Raw genomic sequence first — 13,476 nt, forward strand, 5'->3', positions numbered from 1 at the left:
GTGTGTGTGTGTGTGTGTGTGTATGAATGATACTACCTTATTCTGGCAAACATGGCCATAATGAAAAAATAATAAATTAACAGATGTTGGCATGGATGTGGTGAAAAGCGAACACTTTTACACTGTTGAAGGGAATGTAAATTAGTACAACCCTTTTGAGAAACAGTATGGAGATTTCTTAAAGAACTAAAAGTAGATCTACAATTTGATCCAGCATATATATATATATATATATCCAGCATATATATATATCCAGCATATATATATATATATCCAACATATATATACACACACACACACATACACGTGCGCGCACACACACACACAAATTTTCTTTATTAGCTCATTGTTCGGTGGGCATTTAGGCTGGTTCCATATTTTCACAATTGTGAATTGTGCTGCTATAAACGTGCATGTGCAAGTATCCTTTTCATATAATGACTTCTTATCCTCTGGATAGACACCCAGTAGTGGGATTGCTGGATCAAAGGTAAAAGTGTAAAAGGTAGTAAAATGTTTAGGTACGAGGAATGTCAAACAAGCCCAGTGTCACAATTGTGAGGCTTCTCTTTGTCTTTATGAAATGATTGTAATCAATATCTCTGTGTTAATTTATAAATTCATTGCATCACTTTTGTAAAAGAACAAAATGTGGATTATCATGATGTCAAACATAAAGCTTACAAGAGCCAGATAATTTAGTTTGCGTTTAGCTGTATGTCTTGTCATATGGCTTCAGGGAATTTAATAAATACCTTGGTTATCTCTGAGGGATAAAAAAGACAATTAATTTACATGTTTCACATCTTTACTTGAAATACCTCATACACTAAAATGTATCAAAGGATAAGATTACAAAGGAAATGTTATGTTTAATGTTTGGTGTCAGATAGTTACGTTAGACAAAATATACTGTTCCCATGGATGTTAAAAGGCAAATATTGCTGTCAGTTTCTTAAAGTGATATTCTTCTTTATTACTAACAATCTGATTTAAACTATTTATAAGGAGTCTACACATAAAACTTTGAAGACTAAGTGAAAAACAAAATAAAGGACAAATGTTCCCAATAAGTTTAATGAGACATGTGTGGGTAACAGATACTGTAACCATAGACTGATACGCATACATCTATTCATTTACATCAAGACTTCGCTGAAGCTTTAAAATATGCTAAAAAATGCAAGTTAAACATTGGTTCCTGGCTTATCATCTTTACAGTCAGACATTGCTAAACAGAGGGGTTAGCTTAATTAAAGGTTAAAGACAAACCAGATTTAGTTATGGGAATGGAGACTTCAAGGTGTATTTAACAATTACAAGATAATTTGAAAACTCTTAAAAAGAATTATCTCCTCTGTTTCTTAAGATATAAGTGGCTGAAAATACTAATAATGATAAAAGAACAGAATTATGCACACAGCTTTATTTTTTAATTTGCAGAAAAATATTTCACGGGTTAATGAAAACAAGCAGTACCTCTTTTATTTATATTTGAAATAAAAACAAAATGAAATTGATTTTGCCTAAAAGCTAAGTGTATATCCACTAAAAGTTCCATTTAGAAAAAAAAAAATAATGGAAAAATAAGAATGCTATTATTATATTAGCATAATTTTTAACATCTACAGTGTCTAAGGGGCACTGCTAAATTCTTTGCAATAGTTGCTATTGGTATTTATATTTTACAAATGAGTCAACAGACTTTAAAAGGTTAAATGATCGGAGCTGAGCAAGATGGCCAATTAGAAGCAGCCAGGTGGAACGGCTGCCACTGAGGGATCCTGACAGCTGCTGCACTCCTAACATATCTTCAGAGGAAAGGCACTGAGAGTAGACAAAGGGAAGACAAAAATGAGCTGAAGTGGGAGGAAGCTGGGAATATTGCAAGGGGCTGCTGTGCAGCAGGACTCACTCCTGGCCCCCAGTAACTCTTAGGGAACAGGTAAGTTGAACTGGTAAGGAGCAATTAGCTCTCACCATGGACTTCTAGAATCCCAGCAGTAGGAAACAACTTGACCACCACAGACGCTTACATTGGCAGAGACAGCTCCTTAGAGAAGTGGTAGGGGCAGTATTTTATCCAGTGAGGAGCGCAGAGGGTTTGGTGCGGGAGCATCTATAGCAGAGCATGGTCAGAGACTCTCACACCCCAGGCTTGACTTGCTTTAATAGGAGAATTTATCCCTAGTGGAACTGTCAGACCTGAACTTGGCAGGCCCATCAGAAGGGGATGGTGCAACCTGTGCACCCCTTGGTCTGCTGGCCTGTCCCGGAGGCCCAGCCTGACTCTACCTTCTTGCAGTGCAACCTCTGTTGCCCTGTGGACACGCATCATAGCTCCTGCGCTGGTGGACTGCACCACACTGGCAGAGAGCTCCAGCAGAGCAGAGCCCATGGCCATGCACTAGCCTACACCCTCCCTCCCCCAACTACATCTACCCTCAGGTCCACGGCCACTCCCCATATTGCCTTGCTGGTGAGTGTGTGTAACATGGCTTTTGCATTCCCTGTCCCCTCAGTGTGTGTGTGGGGGGTGTGTGTGTGTGTGTATGTGTGTGTGTGAACCCTGCCCTTCCACTGCTGCCAGCATGAGTTCACTCTGCCTCCTCTCTCCCCACTGTACCGTCATTGCAGTCAGAGCCTTGGTGGGAACAGAGCCCACCAGCCCCACTTTTACCAGGCACCTGCCCCTGTGCCAATGCTGTTGTCAGAGTGAAACTAGGAACAGAGAACAGCAGACCCTCCCACTCCCTGAGTGGGGACCTCTGCCTGCATGAGTGCACACAGAGGGTGCACAAAGACCTACACCTGACAGCATCTAGCCCTTGCGCTAAAACCACCACCAGCATGACCACATGCATAGTCGCCAGAGGGGATCCCCATCCTAGAGAGCCGTGCTGCCTCTGTCACTGCTGTGAATGTCTACAGGGAGACCAGTACCCCAATATCCACTGGCACCCTGCCACAGCAAACATGCATGTACCACACAGTGCTGCTGCCGTCACTGCTGCTGGCATATGCAAACAAGGACAGATCCCGCTGCCACTGACCTACCAAATGTTTTGACTGGCACCAGCCATCAAAGTTTAGTGATCAGTAGTCTGGGAGCATTTCGGCCTCCCTGGCACATTGGGTTCCTAACTTTGAGGAGCCAGAGAACAGTCAGGGCCCAATACCAGTCTCCCAGAGTTACAGTATGCAGTACAGAAGTTAGGAGTGGAGCCGTGCCTCCCTAAATTCTTCCAGAAATGAACCCAGTTGACTGAACCAAGCTTGTACCACAACCAAACCCTCAAGGTCATCTAATAGGACTAAAAAAAAAAAAAAAAAAGAAGAAGCTTACAAAACAGCAACTTCGAAGACTAAAGGAACATCAGCCCACAAAGACAAGAAAGAACAGTGCAAAAACTCTGACAACTCTAAAAGCCAGAGTGTCTGTCTTCTTTCCTCCAAATGACCACACCAGCTCTCTAGCAACAGTTCTTCACTGGGCTGAAATAGCTGACATGACAGAAACTGAATTCAGAATATGAATACAAACTAAGATCATTGAGATGCAGGAGTACATTGAAATCCAATTCAAGGAAGGTAAGAATCACAATAAAATGACATAACAACTAACAAACAAAATAAGTATTTATAGAAAACAATATACTGAGCTCATAGAGCTGAAAAACAAACTACAAAGGTTTCATAATGCAATCACAAATATTAATAGTAGAATTGACCAAACTATGGAATGAATCTCAGAGCATGAAGGTCAGCTTTCTAAAATAACACAGTTAGACAAGAATAGGGAAAAAAGAATTCAAAGGAATAAATAAAACCTCCAAAAAATATGGAATTATGAAAAGAGAACAAATCTATGAAGCATTGTTATCCCTGAAAAAGATGAGGAGAATGGAAGCAACTTTGAAAACATATTTCAGGATACCATCCATGGTCACTTCCCTGGCCTAGTTATACAGGCCAAGAATCAAATTCAGAAAATTCAGAGAACCTCAGTAAGATACTTTACAAGAAGATCATTCCGAACACAATCATCAGATTCTCCAAGGTCAAAATTTTTTTAAAAAAATTTAAAGGCAACTAGAGAAGAGTCAGGTCACCTAAAAAAAAGAACCCCATCATACTAACATCAGACCTCTCAGCAGAAACCTTACAAGCCAGAAAAGATTGGGGGCCTATATTCAATATTCTTAATGAAATTTCAACCCAGAGTTTCATATCTGGCCAAACTAAGCTTCCTAAGTGAAGGAGAAATGACATTATTTTCAGACAAGCAAATGCTGAGGGAATTCATTACCAACCAACCTACCTTACAAGAGCTTCTGATGGAAGCACTAAATATGGAAAGGAAAGGCAGTTACCAGCCACTACAAAAACATACTGAATTACACAGACCAGTGACACTATAAAGAACCACACAAACAAGCCTGCAAAATAACCAGCTAACATGATGATGATAGAATCAAATCCATACATATCAGTACTAACCTTGAATGTAAACAAGCTAAATGCCCTCAATTAAAAGGCACAGAGTGATAAGTTGTATAAAGAACCAAGACCCACTGTTACGTTGTCTTCGAGAGACACATCTCACATGCAGTGACACCAATGAGCTCAAAATAAAGGAATAGAAAAAATATACAAACAAATGGAAAATAAAAAAACAGGGATTTCAATCCTAATTTCAGACAAAACAAATTTTAAACCAACAAATATAGCAAAAAGACAAAGATGGGCATCACATAATGGTAAAGGGTTCAATTCAACAAGAAGACCTTACTCTCCTAAATATATATGCACCCAACACATTAGCACCCAGATTCATAAAAAAGTTTTTAGAGACCATCAAAGAGACTTAGACTCCCACAAAATAATAATGGGAGATTTCAACAACCACTGACATTATTAGACACAGAATTCACAAAGATATTTAGGAACTAAACTCAGCACTGGATCAAATGTACTTAATAGACATTTACAGAAATCTCTACCCAAATACCACAGAATGTACATTATTCTCAATGCCGCTCAGCATATACTCTAAAATTGACCACATAATCGGACACAAAACACTCCTCAGCAAATGCAAAAGAACTGAAATAATAAAAATCACTCCCTCAGATCATTGCACTATCAAATTAGGAAGCAAGACTAAGAAAATTGCTCAAAACCATACAATTAAATTTTTCATACATACAAATAATTTGTTCATGTCATGAATGACTTTTGGGTAAATAATGAAATTGAGGCAGACATCAAGAAGTTATTTGAAACTCATAAGAACACAGATACAATATACCAGAATCTCTGGGACACAACTAAGGTAGTGTTAAAATGGAAATTTATAGCACTAAATGCCCACATCTAAAAGTTAAAAAAAAAAAAATCTCAATTGAACCACCTACCATCACAACTAAAGAAAACTACAGAAGCGAGAGCAAACCAAGCCCAAAATGCTTTCACCCCATAATAGCATACCTGGTGAAAATATCCTGTAAACATGAAGGAGAAATAAAGACTTCCTCCAAAAAAATGAAAGCTGAAGGATTTTAACAATACCAGACCTGTCTTTCAAGAAATACTAAAGAGAGTACCTCAATTAAAAATAATAGACTATTAATGAGCAACAAGAATTCATACAAAGGTACAAAACTCACTGGAAATAGTAACACAAAAAATACAGAATATTATCACACTGTAACTGTGGTATGTAAACTATTCTTATCATAAGTAGAAATATTAAAACAGGAAACAATAAAAAATAATAACTACAACTTTTCAAGACCTAGACAGTACAACAATATATAAATAAAAACAATAAAAGATTAAAAAATAGGGGAATAAAATGTAGAGTATTTATGAGTTTCTTTACGTTTTTATGTTTGTTTATACAAACAGTGTTAAATTATTATTATTAGCTTAAAATAATCGGTTATAAGATAGTATTTGCAAGTTTCATGTACCCTCAAATCAAAAAACAGATAACTGATAGACAAAAAATTAAAAAAAAAAAACAAAACTAAATTGTATCACCAGAGAAAATCATCTTAACAAAAAGAAAGAAAAAAGGAAGGAAAGAAGGAAGAGAAGGCCATAAAATGAACAGAAAACAAATAACAATATGGTAAGAATAAGCCCTTATTTGTTCATAATAACATTTAATGTAAAAACAACTAAACTCTCCAATCAAAAGGCATAGAGTAGATTAATGGATTAAAAAAACTATATAATCTATTGCCTACAAGAAACATACTTCACATTTAAACACACTCATAGATTGCAAACAAACAGATGGTAAAAGATATTTCATGCCAATAAAAACTAAAAAAGATTGGTAGTAGCTAGACTTATATCAGACAAATTATATTTCAAGATAAAAACTATGAGACAAAGAAAGTCACTATATAATGATAAATGGGTCAATTCAGGAAAAGGATTCAACAATTGTAAATATATATGTACTCAACACTACAACACTTAGATATATACAGCAAATTTTATTGAGCTACAGATAGAGATAGGCCCCAATACAATAATAGGTGGAGACTTCAACACCACACTTTCAGCATTGGACCTTTCAGACAGAAAATCAACAACAACAACAACAACAACAACAGAAAAAAAAACAAAAGAAAATGAACTTAATCCTCCCTATAGAACAAAGAAACCTAATAGTTATAGAAAATTTCACCCTTCTGCTGCAGAATACACATTTTTCTCCTCAGCAAATAGATCATTCTCAAGGAAAGGCCACGTGTTAGTTCAAAAAACAGTTCTTAAAACATTCAAAAAAATCAAAAATTATCAAGCATCTTCTCTGACCACAATGGAATAAAACTCGAAATTAATTACAAGAGAGATTTTGGAAACTATACATTCACAGAGAAATTAAACAACATGCTGCTGAATGATCAGTGTGTTGATGCGGAAATTAAAAAGAAAATTGAAAAAATTCTTGAAACAAATTATAATGGACACACACCATAGTGAACCCTATGGGACATAGCAATAGCAGTACTTAGAGGGAAGTTTATAGCTATAAATGCCTACACTAAAAAATGAGAAAAACTTCAAGTAAACAGCCTAATGATGCATCTCAAACAACAGGCAAAGCAAGAGCAAACAAAATCCAACATTAGTAGAAGAAAAATCATAATAATAGAAGATAAATCAATGAAATCAAAACAAAGAAATCAATACAAAAGATCAATGAAGTAAAAAGTCATTTTGTTTAAACAAAATTGACAAGCCTTTAGCCAGACTAAGAGAAAAGAGAGAAGACCTGAATAAAACCAGAGATGTAAAAGGAGACATTACAACTGATACCACAGGAATTCAAAAGATGATTAGTGGCCATTATTAGCAACTATTTGCCAATAAATGGAAAAATCTATAAGAAATTGACAAATCCTAGACACATACAGCCTATCAAGTTTAAACTATTAAGAAATCCAAAACCTGAACAAATCCATAAAAATAATGAGCTCAAAGCCATAATAAAAATCTTCCAGCAGAGAGGAAGTCAAACTATCTCTGTTTGCAGATGACATGACCCTATATCTAAAAACAAAACAAAACAAAACATTTTGTCAGCCCCGAAGCTTCTGAAGCTGTTAAGCAACTTCACCAAAGTCTCAGGACACAAAATCAATGTGCAAAAATTGCTGGCATTCCTATACATCAACAACAGTCAAGCTGAGAGCCACAAACAAATGCCTACTCACACTTGCCACAAAAAGAATACAATACCTTGGAATACAGCTAACCAGGGAGGTGAAAAGTCTCTACAAGGAGAACTACAAGCCACTGCTCAAAGAAATCAGAGATGACACAAACAAATGGAAAAACATTTTATGCTCATAGATAGAAATAATCAATATCATTAAAATGGTCATCCTGCCCAAAACAATTTATACATTCAATGCTATTCCTACTAAATTATCAATGATATTCTTTACAGAAATAAAATTTTAAGAAATTATTTTAAAATTTATATGGTACCAAAAAATAGCCCTTATAGCCAAGGTAATCATAAACAAAATGAACAAAGCCGGAGGCATCATGCTACCTGACTTCAAACTATACTATACCACAGGATTATAGTAACCAGAATGGCATGGCACTGATACAGGAACAGACACATAGACAAATGGAATAGAATAGAGAACCCAGAAATAAGACCACACACCTACAACTCACTCTGAGGAAAGGATTTTCTATTCAATTTCTATTCAATAAATGGTGTTGACATAACTGGCATATGCAGAAGATTTAAGCTGGGCCCCTTCCTTACACTATATACAAAAATAAACTCAAGATGGATTAAAGACTTAAACATAAAACCCAAAACTATAAAATTCCTGGAAGACAACCTAGGTAATACCATTCAGGACACAGGCACTGGCAAAAGTTTCATAACAAAAATTCCAAAAGCAATTGCAACAGAAGCAAAAACTGACAAATGAGATCTAATTAAATGAAACAGCTTCTGCAAAGCAAAATCAACTATCAACAGAGTAAACAAAGAACCCATGGAATAACATAAATTTTTTGCAAACTATGTGTCTGACAGAGGTATAATATCCAGCATCTATAATGAACTTAAAAAAAGTGTACAAAGAAAAAAACAACTCTGATAAAAAGTTGGCAAAATACATGAACGGACACTTCTCAAAAAGAAGACATACATGTGGTCAACAATCATATAAAAATATCTCAGCAACATTGATTGTTAGAGAAATGCAAATCAAATCCACAATGAGATACTATCTCACACCAGTCAGAATGGCTATAGTTAAAAAGTCAAATCGTAAGAAATGCTGGTGAGGTTGTAGAGAAACAGGAAAAGTTATCCTCTGGTGGTCAGAGTATAAATTATTTCAGCCACTGTGGAAGACAGTGTGGCAATTACTCAAAGACCTAAAGACAGAAATACCATTTGACCCAGCAATCCCATTACTGGGAATATATCCAAAGGAATATAAATCATTCTATTATAAAGACACAGGCATGCATATGTTCACTGCAGCACTACTCACAGTAGCAAAGATATGGTATCAACCTAAATGTCAATCAATTATAGACTGGTTAAAGAATATGTGCTACATATACACCATGGAATACTATGCAGCCATAACAAAGAACAGGATTATGTCTTTTGCAGGAATATGAATCAAGCAGAAGGCCATTATTTTTACTGAAATAACACAGGGCCAGAAAACCAAATACCACATGTTCTCACTTATTAGTGAGAGCTAAATTATGAGAACACAAGGACACACAGAAGAGAACACCACACACTGGGGTCTCTTGAAGGATGGAGGGTGGGAGGAGAGAGGATCAGGAGAAACAACTAATGGGTGCTAGGCTTAAAACCTGGGTGATGAAACAAACCGTGCAACAAACCCCTGTGACACAAGTTTACCTATTAACAAACCTACACTTGTACCCCTGAACTTAAAAGTTAAAAAAAAAAAAAAAAAAAAGGAAAAACAATCTTCTAGCAGAAAAAAAACTCAGGACCAGAGGGCTTCACTGCTGACTTCTAACACATATTTAAGAAAGAACTAATACCAATTCTATTCAAACTATTCTAGAAAATAGAGAAGGAGGGAACACTACAAAACTTATTCTATGAGGCTAATATTACCCTGATACCAAAACCAACAACACATCAGAAAAAGAAAACAGGCCAATATCACTGATGAATATTGATGCAAAAATCTTCAACAAAATACTAGCAAACTGAATTCAACAACACATTAAAAACGTCATTCATCATGACTAAGTGGGATCTAACCTAGAGATGCAAGGATGTCTCAATGTATGCAAATCTATATATGGGATTCATCATATCAATAGAATAAAAGACAAAAATCATATGATGATGATGATGATGATTATTATTATTATTATTTTTGAGACGGAGTCTCCCTCTGTCCCCCAGGCTAGAGTGCAGTGGCCGGATCTCAGCTCACTGCAAGCTCTGCCTCCCGGGTTTATGCCATTCTCCTGTCTCAGCCTCCCGAGTAGCTGGGGCTACAGGCGCCCACCACCTCACCCGGCTAGCTTTTCATATTTTTTAGTAGAGACGGGGTTTCACCGTGTTAGCCAGGATGGTCTCGATCTCCTGACCTCGTGATCCGTGCGTCTTGGTCTCCCAGAGTGCTAGGATTACAGGCGTGAGCCACCGTGCCTGGCCCATATGATTATTTCAATTGATGCTGAAAAATTACTTGATAAATTCAACATTCCTTCATTTAAAAAAAATTCTCAAAGAATTGGGTATAGGATGAACATACCTCAGTATAATAAAGGCCATATACAGCAAACCCACAGCTAGTTTCATACTGAATGGGGAAAAAACAAAAAGTGTTTTCTCTAAGATCTGGAACATGATAAGGATGACCACTGTCACCAATGTCATTCAACATAGTACTGGAAGTCCTAACTAGAGCAATCAGACAAGAAAAAGAAATAAAGGACATCCAAGTTGAAATAGAAGAAGTAAAACTATTCTTGTTTGTTAATGATATGATATTAAATTTAGAAAAACCTGAAGACTCCTCAAGAAATTGATTAGAACTGATAAACAAATTTAGTAATTTTGAATGTTGATTTCGTATCCAAAATCAACATACAAAAATCAGTAACATGTTTATGTGCCAACATTAAGGAATCAAGAAATTTATCCCATTTACAATAGCTACAAATAAAATAAGATAAATTAATCAAGGAATTGAAAATCTTTACAATGAACACTATAAAACTTTGATGAAAGAAATTGAAGACACAAAAAATGAAAAGATATTACATGTATGTGGAAAAATAAATATTGTTAAGATACTCGTACTCCCAAAGTAATCTACAGATTCAATGCAAACCCATGTAAAATAATCATGACACTCTTCACATTAATTGAAAAAAAAAATCCTACAACTTATATGGAGCCATAAAATACCCAGAATAGCCAAAGTTATCCTAAGCAAAAAACAAAAAACACACACAAAAAAACAAAAAAAACTACATTGGAGAAATCACATCACCTGATGTCAAATTATACTACAGAGCTATGCTAACCAAAATAGTATGGTACTAGCATAAAAATAGACATATAGACCAATGGAACAGAATAGAAAACCCATAAATAAATTCATACATCTACAGTAAACTCATTTTCAACAAATGTTCCAAGAAAATACATTAGGGAAAGGACAGTTTCTTCAATCATTGCTACCTGGAAAACTGGATATCCATATGCAGAAGAATGAAACTAGACCCCTATCTTTTGCCATACACAAAAAATCAAATCAATGCATATTAAAGACTTAATTAACTCTAAGACTTCAAACTATGAAATTACTAGAAGAACACTTTGGGGAAACTCCTCAGGAAATATGAATGTGCAAAAACTCTTTGAACATTACCCAACAGGCACAGGCAACCAAAGCAAAAATGGACAAATGAGATCACATTTCATTATTTAGATGATAGCCAAAAATGTATCATGGACATTAGAACTGATTATAGAAGAAAAGAAGGACTACCCCAACACAATGTAAAAAGTCAAAAGCAACATTCTACCACATTTAAAATACCAAAAATTGATAAAGTATGTTGTTAATATTGCTCATATGTCAAAATTAAAGATTAAAGGTAAGTTTCTTCTTTATATAAAAATTTAGGTTTATGACTGATTTCAGGAAATTTTTTTCTTTAAGTGCTCTTTCTATTTCGTCAAAACATCAGTGTATTATACATTGCAGTTTAAGATAGAAGTGTATGAGTGAAATAAATTACTGTTATAAAGAGCAGTGGAACAATAGGACAGAAACATCACCAAATATAAAGTGGACAATGAAGAAATGTGTGCATATACACAATGAGTGCAAATATATTTGGAACATTCAGTATATCCTGCAGCGTTGTAAAATTTTATCAGCACAACATATATATAATATATATTTTAACTGATTGCTTAAACTCCACGTTTTTAGAAATATTTTGTCTGACAGCTTTAACTTATCATAGGTTTACATGTAATACATGTGTTATAATTTGGAAAAGAAAATGCATATTACATATTATTTACAAGTTCATAAACAATGGAAACTTAATTTTGTTAGTATATGTTTAGAAAACATATACAGTTTATAGATCAATTTGGAATTGAATCCAGAAAAGTATAATTATATCTTTAATGGCTGCTCAAACAAAACACTGAAAATGCTTATACTATCACAGGAGAAAAATGAATAATTAAATTCATAGGTAATTTGAAAGTAACTAAGTCAAATAAATAACTATAGGGTCACATTTATTTTACTATCTAAATATTGATGACACACAATTTAGAAAAAGCATTCAGATATATAATATATCCAACTGACTGAATGCCCTTCCTAGATTTCAGATATTTTAAATGTATTAAAAATGTGTTTCAAGCAAACAGTTGATATTTTATGAGAAGCAAAAAGGTAAACAGTTCTTAAACACAAATCAGCAATTCATTTTAAAATGAAACATGCAACATGGTGATGGTTTGTGTGGATTTCTACTGTACCTTTCTTTAGTCCAGGAATGAAAGCTAAAAAGAAATTTTAATAAAGTTAAACACAATAAATATTTTCTCTTATTTCTACAACATTATATTAGCATACCTAAATAAATATAATTTGTAAGGTATTGCAATATATTTACTACTTCACTTTGCAAAGAATGTGATAATTGAGATAGATAAAGACTGGTGCTCCTTGATATTTGTATTTTGTAATACAACTTTATAGAATTGGACCAAACCTATGCAATATGTTGGCTTCCTTGGAAGTAATGATTGGTCCTTTCTACAAAGGAAATGTGTTGTTGAGCTTAACATTTTGCGGTAACTCAGTAGATTTTCTAGCTTCGTCGCTTGTGATGGCTAAGTACAGTCCTCTACTGACATACCAGTTTCTTTCATGCAACCTCCTACTATAAGTGTAGAGCAAGCAAAGACTTCGTTTTTGACTTAACAGGTTGCTCTGTTTCCAAATTCTGATATATAAAATCGTAATAGGAAAAACCCCAAATCAGCAGGCACTAACATGAGAATGGCCCAATAGAATTATTCTTATCATGGTTTAAGAAACTTTTTCTATAATACCATTGTCTTCACCTAAAATTTTATATTATTTCTCACAATTAGAACATAAGGGATAGAGATTATTGTCATTATTTTCTAGATAAATTCAAGCCTTGAATTATTGACTTTCATCAAAACACTGTGAAATCATGCTTGACCTGGAACAAGTAGCAAAGTCTTTTTTAAACAAAATAATTGTATGTTTATAAATACCCAAATATATATTGATCTGGGTAGATGACTCTCAAGTTTATTCATTACAAAATTTTAAAGCCCATGTTAATAAATAATTTCCCAATCACATCTGCATTTTAGGAATTATTTAATAATATGCATTATGGATG

General features: G+C 34.7%; 1 protein-coding gene across 3 annotated transcripts in view; it reads right to left on the reverse strand.

Annotated features, from left to right (window-relative positions):
• The window catches only part of PCDH11X (protocadherin 11 X-linked), a 790,323-nt gene that overhangs the window by 141,329 nt on the left and 635,518 nt on the right, over nt 1-13,476 (reverse strand). For 2 of the 3 annotated variants that reach the window (XM_073013537.1, XM_073013535.1), the window contains one exon: nt 12,575-12,598. The exons of the other annotated variant lie outside the window; for it this stretch is intronic. In XM_073013537.1, coding sequence (XP_072869638.1) covers nt 12,575-12,598 — 24 coding nt within the window. The remainder of the gene's footprint in view (nt 1-12,574; nt 12,599-13,476) is intronic. 3 annotated transcript variants of the gene reach the window in all.

Source organism: Chlorocebus sabaeus, chromosome X (assembly GCF_047675955.1).
Source record: "Chlorocebus sabaeus isolate Y175 chromosome X, mChlSab1.0.hap1, whole genome shotgun sequence".
Taxonomy (NCBI): domain Eukaryota; kingdom Metazoa; phylum Chordata; class Mammalia; order Primates; family Cercopithecidae; genus Chlorocebus; species Chlorocebus sabaeus.